We start from the raw sequence: 16,231 nt of genomic DNA, 5'->3' as shown, positions 1-16,231 counted from the left end.
ATACAGAGGAAGGCAATGAAATCGGATTAAAGCTGAAGATCGAAAATGGCTGACATGGAGGATCCATCCCCAATATAGCAGTTATTTTGTGTGTTTGTGTGTGTGTGTGTGTGTGTGTGTAGAGGATGCAACAGAGAGAGAGTCTGGAGGGGGCGTTCCAGGTGGTCAAGCTGCTGAGTCGACGGCCCAGCCAATGGGAACACTGTATCATTCTGGCACGCCTCAAATTCGACAAGTACTTCAAGAGAAAGGTAATGTTACCCCCCCACCCCCCCCCGCACACAGACGCAGACGCAGAAAGAGACACGCAGACACACACACACACACACACACACACACCAACACCAAAACCTTGTGTGTGTGTGTGTGCGTCTGTGTGTGTGTGTGCTCCTGTAGGCTCTACAGCTGCTGCACTCCTTCCCCCTGGACACTCGGTTGAAGGACGGCAGTAAGTATCTCTCTCTGTTATTCTAACAACGATAAGAGTTTTTAGCACCTTTTTGTGTATAGATTACCTGTTAGATTTGCCATTAATCCACACACACAAACACACACACACACACACAATCACACACACAATCACACACAATCACACCAAAGGCTTTAGCAGCCCCATTATGTTGTCCAGTCTTCTCATCTCTGTCCCTTTGTTCTGCAGGTTTATTCTGGCAGTCACCCAAACGGTCCCCGTCTCCCATAGAGTTTGACCTGAAGGACTCCCTGTGAGTAGACCAACTATACTAGCTATACTAATAACGACCCCCGTCTCCCATAGAGTTTGACCTGAAGGACTCCCTGTGAGTAGACCAACTATACTAGCTATACTAATAACGACCCCCGTCTCCCATAGAGTTTGACCTGAAGGACTCCCTGTAAGTAGACCAACTATACTAGCTATACTAATATCGACCCCCCGTCTCCCATAGAGTTTGACCTGAAGGACTCCCTGTGAGTAGACCAACTATACTAGCTATACTAATATCGACCCCCGTCTCCCATAGAGTTTGACCTGAAGGACTCCCTGTGAGTAGACCAACTATACTAGCTATACTAATAACGACCCCCGTCTCCCGTAGAGTTTGACCTGAAGGACTCCCTGTAAGTAGACCAACTATACTAGCCCCCGTGTAGGGTTACTCACTAGCTGGGTTGGGTCTATTAGATTGTCTGAAGCCTGCATTTTCCCAATCATAATTTAAGTCACCCAGGATAATAACTTGTGGAGACTCCCTGCTCTACACCTCTCTCTAGATTGATCTGTTGGAGACCTCCTGCTCTACACCTCTCTCTAGATTGATCTGTTGGAGACCCCCTGCTCTACACCTCTCTCTAGATTGATCTGTTGGAGACCTCTGCTCTACACCTCTCTCTAGATTGATCTGTTGGAGACCCCCTGCTCTACACCTCTCTCTAGATTGATCTGTTGGAGACTCCCTGCTCTACACCTCTCTCTAGATTGATCTGTTGGAGACTCCCTGCTCTACACCTCTCTCTAGATTGATCTGTTGGAGACTCCCTGCTCTACACCTATCTCTAGATTGATCTGTTGGAGCCCCCCTGCTCTACACCTCTCTCTAGATTGATCTGTTGGAGACCCCCTGCTCTACACCTCTCTCTAGATTGATCTGTTGGAGACCCCCTGCTCTACACCTCTCTCTAGATTGATCTGTTGGAGACTCCCTGCTCTACACCTATCTCTAGATTGATCTGTTGGAGAGCCCTGCTCTACACCTCTCTCTAGATTGATCTGTTGGAGACTCCCTGCTCTACACCTCTCTCTAGATTGATCTGTTGGAGAGCCCTGCTCTACACCTCTCTCTCGCTCTCCCCCTTCTTTTCGTTATTTCTAACTCTCTCCTTCTCGCTAACTCTCATTTCCTTCTGTTATTCCAATCAGGCACTTCAGTTTTGTCGTGAGCGCAGCTCGGCTTTATGCAGAGATCTACAACATCCCCTACTCAGAGAAGGTACGCTCTCTCTCTCTCTCTCTCTCTCTCTCTATTATGTGTAGAGTATGGATCAGTTAATAGTAGGGCTGGGAATTACCAGGGACCTCACCATACGATATGTAATGAATTACCAGGGACCTCACCATACCATATGTAATGAATTACCAGGGACCTCACCATACGATATGTAATGAATTACCAGGGACCTCACCATACGATATGTACTGAATTACCAGGGACCTCACCATACGATATGTAATGAATTACCAGGGACCTCACCATACCATATGTAATGAATTACCAGGGACCTCACCATACGATATGTATTGAATTACCAGGGACCTCACCATACCATATGTATTGAATTACCAGGGACCTCACCATACGATATGTAATGAATTACCAGGGACCTCACCATACCATATGTAATGAATTACCAGGGACCTCACCATACCATATGTACTGAATTACCAGGGACCTCACCATGCGATATGTAATGAATTACCAGGGACCTCACCATACCATATGTACTGAATTACCAGGGACCTCACCATACGATATGTACTGAATTACCAGGGACCTCACCATACCATATGTAATGAATTACCAGGGACCTCACCATACGATATGTAATGAATTACCAGGGACCTCACCATACGATATGTAATGAATTACCAGGGACCTCACCATACCATATGTACTGAATTACCAGGGACCTCACCATACGATATGTAATGAATTACCAGGGACCTCACCATACGATATGTAATGAATTACCAGGGACCTCACCATACGATATGTAATGAATTACCAGGGACCTCACCATACCATATGTAATGAATTACCAGGGACCTCACCATACGATATGTACTGAATTACCAGGGACCTCACCATACGATATGTAATGAATTACCAGGGACCTCACCATACCATATGTAATGAATTACCAGGGACCTCACCATACGATATGTAATGAATTACCAGGGACCTCACCATACCATATGTACTGAATTACCAGGGACCTCACCATACGATATGTAATGAATTACCAGGGACCTCACCATACGATATGTAATGAATTACCAGGGACCTCACCATACCATATGTAATGAATTACCAGGGACCTCACCATACCATATGTAATGAATTACCAGGGACCTCACCATACCATATGTAATGAATTACCAGGGACCTCACCATACGATATGTAATGAATTACCAGGGACCTCACCATACGATATGTACTGAATTACCAGGGACCTCACCATACCATATGTATTGAATTACCAGGGACCTCACCATACCATATGTAATGAATTACCAGGGACCTCACCATACCATATGATATTATCACCATACTTAGGTACCGATACGATATGTATTGCGATTCTCACGATTCTATATGGATTGCGATTCGATACTGTGATTTTTTATTGAGATTCGATGTTCCAAAACATATTGCTCAACATATGTCTTCTGCAGAGGGACGAGGGAGAGCCATGAGAAAACAACATGTTTTGATCAGTCATGGGACATAAAAGTGCTGAAAGCATGTTGGCTCACTCTGGATAAGAGCGTCTGCTAAATGACTCAAATGTAAATGTGTTTAAAAAGAAGATGGGAGAACAATCTATGGAAGTAAAAATACTGGAGTTTTGGGGCATCTGTAACTATCGACCCCCATCACTAGTAACTAGGTTGTCTGTCCAGGGTTGGGGTCAATACCAAATTCATTGGAATCTGTTGAAGAGAATTGGAACTGGACTTTCAGTATACTTCCTGAATTAAACTGGAATTGAAAAATGGTATTGACTCCACCCCCCTCTGTGTATGTCAGCAGGATCTGTCACAGGAAGCAGTGTCCAGGATGTTGTCAGAGATGACCGTCCCAGAGTACAGGCCAGCAGAGAAGGTAAGGAGACCTCTGGTACTATGATCTACACTGGGTTATGGATGGGTAAGGAGACCTCTGGTACTATGGTCTACACTGGGTTATGGATGGGTAAGGAGACCTCTGGTACTATGGTCTACACTGGGTTATGGATGGGTAAGGAGACCTCTGGTACTATGGTCTACACTGGGTTATGGATGGGTAAGGAGACCTCTGGTACTATGGTCTACACTGGGTTATGGATGGGTAAGGAGACCTCTGGTACTATGGTCTACACTGGGTTATGGATGGGTAAGGAGACCTCTGGTACTATGGTCTACACTGGGTTATGGATGGGTAAGGAGACCTCTGGTACTATGGTCTACACTGGGTTATGGATGGGTAAGGAGACCTCTGGTACTATGGTCTACACTGGGTTATGGATGGATGGATGGATTGACTGTATTCATTGATGGACTGTATTGATAGATTAACTTAATGTATTGATAAATATTGCTGCTTGATTGATGGATTGATTGAGTGGTTTTATTGATTTTAGTGGTTGTTTTGTTGATGTATGGATGTATGAATTGCCACATTTGTTTATTGGTTGACAAATTGGTTTATTAATTGACTTATTTGTTGATATATTGATGTGTATTGATTAATGTATTGATCTGGTTAGCGTATTGAGACAGATGAGAATGTGAAGTTTGATTAATACAGTATATTGATGTATTGATTAGCGTATTGATCTGGTTAGCGTATTGAGACAGATGCGAATGTGAAGTTTGATTAATACAGTGTATTGATGTATTGATTAATGTATTGAGACAGATGAGAATGTGAAGTTTGATTTAATACAGTGTATTGATGTATTGATCAGCGTATTGATCTGGTTAGCGTATTGAGACAGATGAGAATGTGAAGTTTGATTAACACAGTGTATTGATGTATTGATCAGCGTATTGAGACGGATGAGAACGTGAAGAAGCCTGATCAGATGAAGCTGTCAGTGAGCAGCGAGGAGGAGAGGGAGGCCATCGCTCAGTTAGAGGAGGCTATCACTGCAGACCACGTTACACCAGGTACACACAAACACACACCCATCATTCAGTCAGCCGGAGACCCACGTTACACCAGGTACACACAAACACACACCCATCATTCAGTCAGCCGGAGACCCACGTTACACCAGGTACACACAAACACACACCCATCATTCAGTCAGCCGGAGACCCACGTTACACCAGGTAGACACAAACACACACCCATCATTCAGTCAGCCGGAGACCCACGTTACACCAGGTACACACAAACACACACCCATCATTCAGTCAGCCGGAGACCCACGTTACACCAGGTACACACAAACACACACCCATCATTCAGTCAGCCGGAAGGGCACGTTACACCAGGTACACACAAACACACACCCATCATTCAGTCAGCCGGAGACCCACGTTACACCAGGTACACACAAACACACACCCATCATTCAGTCAGCCGGAGACCCACGATACACCAGGTACACACAAACACACACCCATCATTCAGTCAGCCGGAGACCCACGTTACACCAGGTTACACACAAACACACACCCATCATTCAGTCAGCCGGAGACCACGATACACCAGGTACACACAAACACACACACCCATCATTCAGTCAGCCGGAGACCCACGTTACACCAGGTACACACAAACACACACCCATCATTCAGTCAGCCGGAGACCCACGTTACACCAGGTACACACAAACACACACCCATCATTCAGTCAGCCGGAGACCCACGTTACACCAGGTAGACACAAACACACACCCATCATTCAGTCAGCCGGAGACCCACGTTACACCAGGTACACACAAACACACACCCATCATTCAGTCAGCCGGAGACCCACGTTACACCAGGTAGACACAAACACACACCCATCATTCAGTCAGCCGGAAGGGCGCTGTTGACACACTCCTAACCCTGACGTGTGTGTGTGTGTGTGTGTGTGTGTGTGTGTGTGTGTGTGTGTGTGTGTGTGTACGCTACAGAGAGGTTGCGGATGTCTCCCCTGATGTTTGAGAAGGACGATGACCTCAACGGTCACATGGACTTCGTGGCGGCCGCCTCCTCCCTCAGGGCCAGGATGTACTCCATCGAGGTGGCCGACCGCCTCAAGACCAAACGCATCGCCGGGAAGATCATCCCCGCCATCGCCACGGCTACTGCAGCCGTCGCCGGGCTGGTGAGACCGCACGCGTTACACACACTCCATGACAACAGAGGTGATTACTGGGTTGGTCATCAGAGGTGATTACTGGGTTGGTCATCAGAGGTGATTACTGGGTTGGTCATCAGAGGTGATTACTGGGTTGGTCGTCAGAGGTGATTACTGGGTTGGTCGTCAGAGGTGATTACTGGGTTGGTCATCAGAGGTGATTACTGGGTTGGTCGTCAGAGGTGATTACTGGGTTGGTCGTCAGAGGTGATTACTGGGTTGGTCATCAGAGGTGATTACTGGGTTGGTCATCAGAGGTGATTACTAGGTTGGTCGTCAGAGGTGATTACTGGGTTGGTCATCAGAGGTGATTACTAGGTTGGTCATCAGAGGTGATTACTAGGTTGGTCGTCAGAGGTGATTACTGGGTTGGTCGTCAGAGGTGATTACTGGGTTGGTCATCAGAGGTGATTACTGGGTTGGTCATCAGAGGTGATTACTGGGTTGGTCATCAGAGGTGATTACTGGGTTGGTCATCAGAGGTGATTACTGGGTGATCTACGGTGGTCTAGTTAGTGGTCTAAGCTGCTATCTAGAACGCCTATGCAGCCTGGGTTAGAATCCAGCCCACTGCTATTTCAGCACACTCTCTGTCTAATCTCTCTACCTCCATCTATCCTCTCTCTACCTCCATCTATCCTCTCTCTACCTCCATCTATCCTCTCTCTACCTCCATCTATCCTCTCTCTACCTCCATCTATCCCCTCTCTACCTCCATCTATCCTCTCTCTACCGCCATCTATCCTCTCTCTACCTCCATCTATCCTCTCTCTACCTCCATCTATCCTCTCTCTACCTCCATCTATCCTCTCTCTACCTCCATCTATCCTCTCTCTACCTCCATCTATCCTCTCTCTACCTCCATCTATCCTCTCTCTACCTCCATCTATCCTCTCTCTACCTCCATCTATCCTCTGTCCTCCATCTATCCTCTCTCTACCTCCATCTATCCTCTCTCTACCTCCATCTATCCTCTCTCTACCTCCATCTATCCTCTCTACCTCCATCTATCCTCTCTGTCCTCCATCTATCCTCTCTCTACCTCCATCTATCCCCTCTCTACCTCCATCTATCCTCTCTGTCCTCCATCTATCCTCTCTCTACCTCCATCTATCCTATCTCTGTCTCCATCTATCCTCTCTCTACCTCCATCTATCCTCTCTCTACCTCCATCTATCCTCTCTCTACCTCCATCTATCCTCTCTCTACCTCCATCTATCCTCTCTACCTCCATCTATCCTCTCTCTACCTCCATCTATCCTCTGTCCTCCATCTATCCTCTGTCCTCCATCTATCCTCTCTCTACCTCCATCTATCCTCTCTCTACCTCCATCTATCCTCTCTCTACCTCCATCTATCCTCTCTACCTCCATCTATCCTCTCTGTCCTCCATCTATCCTCTCTCTACCTCCATCTATCCCCTCTCTACCTCCATCTATCCTCTCTGTCCTCCATCTATCCTCTCTCTACCTCCATCTATCCTATCTCTGTCTCCATCTATCCTCTCTCTACCTCCATCTATCCTCTCTCTACCTCCATCTATCCTCTCTCTACCTCCATCTATCCTCTCTCTACCTCCATCTATCCTCTCTACCTCCATCTATCCTCTCTCTACCTCCATCTATCCTCTCTGTCCTCCATCTATCCAATAAACAACTAAAATAGAGGGGACAGTCCCACTCCTTAAAAACTTGAAAGAAAAAAACCCAGATGAGATTATTTTCTTGATCAATGGGGATTTTACTGATCCCAGATGAACAGGAGTACTCTCTATTTCTCTGTTCTGTATCTTATCCGACTGGTAAGTAAATGGTTTTATACAGTGCCTTCAGAAAGTATTCCCACCCCTTGACTTTTTCCCCCCCCCCAAAAAAATGTTTTACAGCCTGAATTTAAAATTGATTAAATTGACATTTTGTGTTATTGGCCAACACACAATAGCCCATAATGTCAAAGTAGAATGATGTTTTTACAATTTTTTTTACAAATTCATTACAAATGAAAAGCTCAATTGTCTTGAGTCAATAAGTATTCAACCCCTTTGTTATGGCAAGCCTAAATAATTTCAGGAGTAAAAATGTGCTTAACACGTCACATAATAAGTTGCATGGACTCACTCAATAGTGATTTTTGAATGACTACCTAATCTCTGTACCCCACACATACAATTATCTGTAAGGTCCCTCAGTCGAGCAGTGAATTTCAAACACAGATTAAACCACAAAGACCAGGGAGGTTTTCCAATGCCTCGTAGAGAAGGGCACCTATTGGTATATGGGTAAAAATAAAAAAGCTGACATTGAATATCCCTTTGAGCATGGTGAAGTTATTAATTACACTTTGGATGGTGTATCAATACACCCAGTCACTACAAAGATACAGGCGTCCGTCCTAACTCAGTTGCCGGAGAGGAAGGAAACCGCTCAGGGATTTCACCATGAGGCCAATGGTGACTTTAAAACAGTTACAGAGTTTAATGGCTGTGATAGGAGAAAACTGAGGGTGGATCAACAACATTGTAGTTACTCCACAATACTAACCTAAATGACAGCGTGAAAAGAAGGAATCCTGTACAGAATTTAAACAATCCAAAACATGCATCCTGTTTGCAATAAGACACTAAAGTAAGAACTTAACTTTATGTCCTGAATACAAAGCGTTCTGTTTGGGGCAAATCCAACACATCACTGAGTACCACTCTCCATATTTTCAAGCATGGTGGTGGCTGCATCATGTTATGGGTATGCTTGTCATCGGCAAGGACTAGGGAGTTTTTTTTGAACAAAAACAAATGGAATGGAGCTAAGCACATGCAAAATCCTAGAGGAAACCTGGTTCAGTCTGCTTTCCACCAGACACTGGGAGAGGAATTCACTTTTCAGCAGGACAATAACCTACAACACAAGGCCACATCTACACTGGAGTTGCTTACCAAGAAGACAGTGAATGTTCCTGAGTGGCCAAGTTACAGTTTTGACTTAAATCTGCTTGAAAATCTATGGCAAGACATGAAAATGGCTGTCTAGCAATGATCCACAACCAACTTGATAGAGCTTGATAATGTGCAAATATTGTAAAATCCAGGTGTGCAATGCTCTTAAGAGACTTTCCCCAGAAAGACTCACAGCTGTAATCGCTGCCAAAGGTGATTCTAACATGTATTGACTCAGGGGTGTGAATACTTATGTGAATGAGATATTTCTGTATTTAACATGTTTTCACTTTTGTCATTATGGGGTATTGTGTGTAAATGGGTGAGAAAAAAACGTATATTGAATCCATTTTGAATTCAGGCTGTAACACAACAGAATGTGGAATAAGTCAAGGGGTCTGAATACTTTCTGAAGGCACTGTTTGGTAGAAATGACTGAATCAGATCAACAGGAGTACACTCTATTTCTCTGTTCAGTATCTTATCAGACTGGTAGTAAATGTTTCTAGATGGTGGATTGACTGAATCAGATGATGTACGTTTATCAGTTCAATAGGTTCTTTAACACCTTGGATCTCTTCTTTTGGGGGTTTTGAATTGGTTACGGAATCTGCTTGTCTGATTCAGTCACAGAACTAAATAGAACATACCAGTGGATTCGGTGCTGTATATTTTCGGCTGTTGAAGTGAGTCGTCAGTGAGTGGTCAGCGAGTCGTCAGCGTGTTGTCAGTGAGCGGTCAGTGAGTGGTCAGCGAGTCGTCAGTGAGTGGTCAGTGAGTCATCAGTGAGTGGTCAGCGAGTCGTCAGTGAGTGGTCAGTGAGTGGTCAGCGAGTCGTCAGTGAGTGGTCAGTGAGTCATCAGTGAGTGGTCAGTGAGTGGTCAGTGAGTGGTCAGCGAGTCGTCAGCGAGTCGTCAGCGAGTCGTCAGTGAGTGGTCAGCGAGTCGTCAGCGAGTCGTCAGTGAGCGGTTGTGCTGTGCTCTCCAGGTGTCGTTGGAGCTGGTGAAGGTGGTTGGGGGATACGGGTTTGAGTCGTTCAACAACTGTTTCTTCAACCTGGCCATTCCTGTCATGGTCCTCACCGAGGCTGCACCTGTCAAGAGAACACAGATCAGGTAGGAGACAGACACACACCAGTACATAGACACACATACACACCTGTACATAGACACACACACACACACCTCTCTCTCTGTCTCTCTGTCTCTCTCTCTGTCTCTCTCTCTCTCTCTGTCTCTGTGTGTGTGTGTGTGCTGAGTCCTATCTGTGTGTTCTCCTCCTCAGGGAAAACATATCTTTCTCTATCTGGGACCGCTGGGATGTGTGTGGTCACCAACACTTCTCTCTCTCCGACTTCATCAACGCAGTGCGGGTGAGACACATCCATTACTATGGTCATTCACTCTGTGTCAAGGGATTGATAGTCTCACACATCTATTGACGATATCGTTTTGTGATAATTGGTGAGACTGTAGTGTTGACTGTGTACTCCTGAGTGGCGCAGTGGTCTAAGGCACTGCATCGCAATGCTAACTGTGCCACTAGAGATCCTGGTTCGAATCCAGGCTGGGCGGCGCACAATTGGCCCAGCGTTGTCCAGGGTAGGGGTTGGAATGGCCGGCAGGGATGTAGCTCAGTTGATAGAGCATGGCGTTTGCAACGCCAGGGTTGTGGGTTCGATTCCTACGGGGGGCCAGTATGAAAATAAATAAATATATGTATTCACTAACTGTAAGTCGCTCTGGATAAGAGCGTCTGCTAAATGACTAAAATGTAAAAATGTTGTATTACAGGAGAAGTATGGAATAGAACCTACCATGGTGGTTAATATATAGTGTTGACTGTGTTGTATTACAGGAGAAGTATGGAATAGAACCTACCATGGTGGTTAATATATAGTGTTGACTGTGTTGTCCTACAGGAGAAGTATGGAAAAGAACCTACCATGGTGGTTAATATATATAGTGTTGACTGTGTTGTGCTACAGGAGAAGTATGGAATAGAACCTACCATGGTGGTTAATATATAGTGTTGACTGTGTTGTGCTAAAGGAGAAGTATGGAATAGAACCTACCATGGTGGTTAATATATAGTGTTGACTGTGTTGTGCTACAGGAGAAGTATGGAATAGAACCTACCATGGTGGTTAATATATAGTGTTGACTGTGTTGTGCTAAAGGAGAAGTATGGAATAGAACCTACCATGGTGGTTAATATATAGTGTTGACTGTGTTGTATTACAGGAGAAGTATGGAATAGAACCTACCATGGTGGTTAATATATAGTGTTGACTGTGTTGTGCTACAGGAGAAGTATGGAATAGAACCTACCATGGTGGTTAATATATAGTGTTGACTGTGTTGTATTACAGGAGAAGTATGGAATAGAACCTACCATGGTGGTTAATATATAGTGTTGACTGTGTTGTCCTACAGGAGAAGTATGGAATAGAACCTACCATGGTGGTTAATATATAGTGTTGACTGTGTTGTGCTACAGGAGAAGTATGGAATAGAACCTACCATGGTGGTTAATATATAGTGTTGACTGTGTTGTATTACAGGAGAAGTATGGAATAGAACCTACCATGGTGGTTAATATATAGTGTTGACTGTGTTGTGCTACAGGAGAAGTATGGAATAGAACCTACCATGGTGGTTAATATATAGTGTTGACTGTGTTGTCCTACAGGAGAAGTATGGAATAGAACCTACCATGGTGGTTAATATATAGTGTTGACTGTGTTGTATTACAGGAGAAGTATGGAATAGAACCTACCATGGTGGTTAATATATAGTGTTGACTGTGTTGTATTACAGGAGAAGTATGGAATAGAACCTACCATGGTGGTTAATATATAGTGTTGACTGTGTTGTGCTACAGGAGAAGTATGGAATAGAACCTACCATGGTGGTTAATATATAGTGTTGACTGTGTTGTATTACAGGAGAAGTATGGAATAGAACCTACCATGGTGGTTAATATATAGTGTTGACTGTGTTGTGCTACAGGAGAAGTATGGAATAGAACCTACCATGGTGGTTAATATATAGTGTTGACTGTGTTGTCCTACAGGAGAAGTATGGAATAGAACCTACCATGGTGGTTAATATATAGTGTTGACTGTGTTGTATTACAGGAGAAGTATGGAATAGAACCTACCATGGTGGTTAATATATAGTGTTGACTGTGTTGTATTACAGGAGAAGTATGGAATAGAACCTACCATGGTGGTTAATATATAGTGTTGACTGTGTTGTGCTACAGGAGAAGTATGGAATAGAACCTACCATGGTGGTTAATATATAGTGTTGACTGTGTTGTATTACAGGAGAAGTATGGAATAGAACCTACCATGGTGGTTAATATATAGTGTTGACTGTGTTGTATTACAGGAGAAGTATGGAATAGAACCTACCATGGTGGTTAATATATAGTGTTGACTGTGTTGTGCTACAGGAGAAGTATGGAATAGAACCTACCATGGTGGTTAATATATAGTGTTGACTGTGTTGTATTACAGGAGAAGTATGGAATAGAACCTACCATGGTGGTTAATATATAGTGTTGACTGTGTTGTGCTACAGGAGAAGTCTGGAATAGAACCTACCATGGTGGTTAATATATAGTGTTGACTGTATTACAGGAGAAGTATGGAATAGAACCTACCATGGTGGTTAATATATAGTGTTGACTGTGTTGTATTACAGGAGAAGTATGGAATAGAACCTACCATGGTGGTTAATATATAGTGTTGACTGTGTTGTATTACAGGAGAAGTATGGAATAGAACCTACCATGGTGGTTAATATATAGTGTTGACTGTGTTGTGCTACAGGAGAAGTATGGAATAGAACCTACCATGGTGGTTAATATATAGTGTTGACTGTGTTGTGCTACAGGAGAAGTATGGAATAGAACCTACCATGGTGGTTAATATATAGTGTTGACTGTGTTGTGCTACAGGAGAAGTATGGAATAGAACCTACCATGGTGGTTAATATATAGTGTTGACTGTGTTGTGCTACAGGAGAAGTATGGAATAGAACCTACCATGGTGGTTAATATATAGTGTTGACTGTGTTGTATTACAGGAGAAGTATGGAATAGAACCTACCATGGTGGTTAATATATAGTGTTGACTGTGTTGTATTACAGGAGAAGTATGGAATAGAACCTACCATGGTGGTTAATATATAGTGTTGACTGTGTTGTATTACAGGAGAAGTATGGAATAGAACCTACCATGGTGGTTAATATATAGTGTTGACTGTGTTGTATTACAGGAGAAGTATGGAATAGAACCTACCATGGTGGTTAATATATAGTGTTGACTGTGTTGTGCTACAGGAGAAGTATGGAATAGAACCTACCATGGTGGTTAATATATAGTGTTGACTGTGTTGTGCTACAGGAGAAGTATGGAATAGAACCTACCATGGTGGTTAATATATAGTGTTGACTGTGTTGTATTACAGGAGAAGTATGGAATAGAACCTACCATGGTGGTTAATATATAGTGTTGACTGTGTTGTGCTACAGGAGAAGTATGGAATAGAACCTACCATGGTGGTTAATATATAGTGTTGACTGTGTTGTGCTACAGGAGAAGTATGGAATAGAACCTACCATGGTGGTTAATATATAGTGTTGACTGTAGTGTGCTACAGGAGAAGTATAGAATAGAACCTACCATGGTGGTTAATATATAGTGTTGACTGTGTTGTGCTACAGGAGAAGTATGGAATAGAACCTACCATGGTGGTTAATATATAGTGTTGACTGTGTTGTGCTACAGGAGAAGTATGGAATAGAACCTACCATGGTGGTTAATATATAGTGTTGACTGTGTTGTATTACAGGAGAAGTATGGAATAGAACCTACCATGGTGGTTAATATATAGTGTTGACTGTGTTGTCCTACAGGAGAAGTATGGAATAGAACCTACCATGGTGGTCCATGGAGTGAAGATGCTCTATGTTCCTGTGATGCCAGGACACAACAAGAGACTTAAACTAACGTAAGGCACTGCACACACACACACACACACACACACACACACACACACACACGCGCACACACACACACACACACTGTGTCCTCCTGAATCACTGCGAATCTGAGTCTCTCTCTCCCCCGCACACCCTCTCCCTTCCTCTCCTCCCTCTATCCCCCCTCTCCTCCCTCTCTCCCTTCCTCTATACTCCGTCTCCTCCCTTCCTCTCCTCCCTCTATCCCCCCTCTCCTCCCTCTCTCCCTTCCTCTATACTCCCTCTCCTCCCTCTATCCCCCCTCTCCTCCCTCTCTCCCTTCCTCTATACTCCGTCTCCTCCCTCCCTCTCCTCCACCCGTCTCCCTCTCCTCCCCCCCACTCCCCTCCTCCCCCAGGATGCACAAGTTGATCAAGCCGTCTGTAGACCGTCGCTATGTTGACCTGACCGTGTCCTTCGCTCCAGAGTCCGACGGAGATGAGGACCTTCCTGGACCCCCTGTTAGGTACTACTTCAGCCCCAACGGAGACGCTCACACCGCCTGACATAACCCCCTGTACCCCTCAGTCCCCTGAAACTAACCCCCTGTACCTGCAAAACCCCAGTTGACAACATGGGTGGATTCTAGAACAGGGTTGGATTCTAGAACATTCTAGAACATGGGGTGGATTCTAGAACATGGGGTTGATTCTAGAACATGGGGTTGATTCTAGAACATGGGGTTGATTCTAGAACAGATGTGGATTCTAGAACAGATGTTGGTTCTAGAACAGGGGTTATTCTAGAACAGATGTTGATTCTAGAACAGGGTTGGCCCCATGGACCACCAGTAGAGAAAGAGAAAGAGATAGAAAGATGGCTCTAGATGGATATAACCTGTTTGGACGAGTCCTCTTTCTATCTCTGAGAAAAGGGGGTAGCGCTTGACTGTGGACATAGTAGTTCCTGTATTTGTGTTTTCTACTCTGGTTTAAAGCACAGCTCTGACTGCTATGCACATGCCTTAACTAACAACCTTGTTGTGTTTGTCACGATGATGATGATGATGATGATGATGATGATGCTGGTAAGAATAAAAACAACAGTGTTTACACACCCATACATACACACTTCCCAGGGTTTTCTTTTGGGGGATGGAGAGAGAGGTAGAGGGAGGAACTCTTTGATCTTAAAGGGCGGGATCACAATCATCATCTAAACGTTCCTATTGGCTCATGGGGATTTGGATGATTTGATAGCTACATAAACTCAGCAAAAAAAAAAAGAAACGTCCTCTCACTGTCAACTGCGTTTTATTTATTTTCAGCAAACTTAACATGTGTAAATATTTGTATGAACATCACAAGATTCAACAACTGAGACATAAACTGAACAAGTTCCACAGACACGTGACTAACATAAATTGAATAATGTGTCCCTTAACAAAGGGGGGGGGGGGGTCAAAATCAAAAGTAACGGTCAGTATCTGGTGTGGCCACCAGCTGCATTAAGTACTGCAGTGCATCTCTTCCTCGTGGACTGCACCAGATTTGCCAGTTCTTGCTGTGAGATGTTACCCCACTCTTCCACCAAGGCACCTGCAAGTTCCCGGACATTTCTGGGGGGGAATGGCCCTAGCCCTCACCCTCTGATCCAACAGGTCCCAGACGTGCTCAATTGGATTAACATCCGGGCTCTTCGCTGGCCATGGCAGAACACTGACATTCCTGTCTTGCAGGAAATCACGCACAGAACGAGCAGTATGGCTGGTGGCATTGTCATGCTGGAGGGTCATGTCAGGATGAGCCTGCAGGAAGGGTCCCACATGAGGGAGGATGATGTCTTCCCTGTAACGCACAGCGTTGAGATTGCCTGCAATGACAACAAGCTCAGTCCGATGATGCTGTGACACACCGCCCCAGACCATGACGGACCCTCCACCTCCAAATCGATCCCGCTCCAGAGTACAGGCCTCGGTGTAACGCTCATTCCTTCGACGATAAACGCAAATCCGACCATCACCCCTGGTGAGACAAAACCTTGACTCGTCAGTGAAGAGCACTTTTTGCCAGTCCTGTCTGGTCCAGCGACGGTGGGTTTGTGCCCATATGCGACGTTGTTGCTGGTGATGTCTGGTGAGGACCTGCCTTACAACAGGCCTACAAGCCCTCAGTCCAGCCTCTCAGCCTATTGCGGACAGTCTGAGCACTGATGGAGGGATTGTGCATTCCTGGT

General features: G+C 44.7%; 1 protein-coding gene across 1 annotated transcript; it reads left to right on the top strand.

The window, feature by feature from the left end:
- Positions 1 to 125: 125 nt before the first annotated feature.
- LOC311124419 (ubiquitin-like modifier-activating enzyme 6) lies at positions 126 to 15,122 on the top strand (the record flags this gene model as incomplete). The annotated part of the gene is made up of 11 exons (XM_084198573.1): positions 126 to 251; positions 397 to 448; positions 659 to 722; positions 1,898 to 1,967; positions 3,787 to 3,861; positions 4,784 to 4,907; positions 5,867 to 6,060; positions 10,013 to 10,140; positions 10,310 to 10,397; positions 13,952 to 14,046; positions 14,415 to 15,122. The coding sequence occupies 11 exons, from the start codon at positions 126 to 128 to the stop codon at positions 14,560 to 14,562; spliced, it is 1,164 nt and encodes a 387-aa protein (XP_084054699.1). The 3' UTR covers positions 14,563 to 15,122.
- Between the last annotated feature and the right edge of the window lie 1,109 nt (positions 15,123 to 16,231).

This window comes from Coregonus lavaretus (genome assembly GCF_964263955.1).
Source record: "Coregonus lavaretus genome assembly, contig: HAP1_SCAFFOLD_6259, whole genome shotgun sequence".
NCBI classification, from domain to species: domain Eukaryota; kingdom Metazoa; phylum Chordata; class Actinopteri; order Salmoniformes; family Salmonidae; genus Coregonus; species Coregonus lavaretus.
Note: the sequence above shows the minus strand (reverse complement) of the source record. Positions and strands in the feature narration are given on the sequence as shown.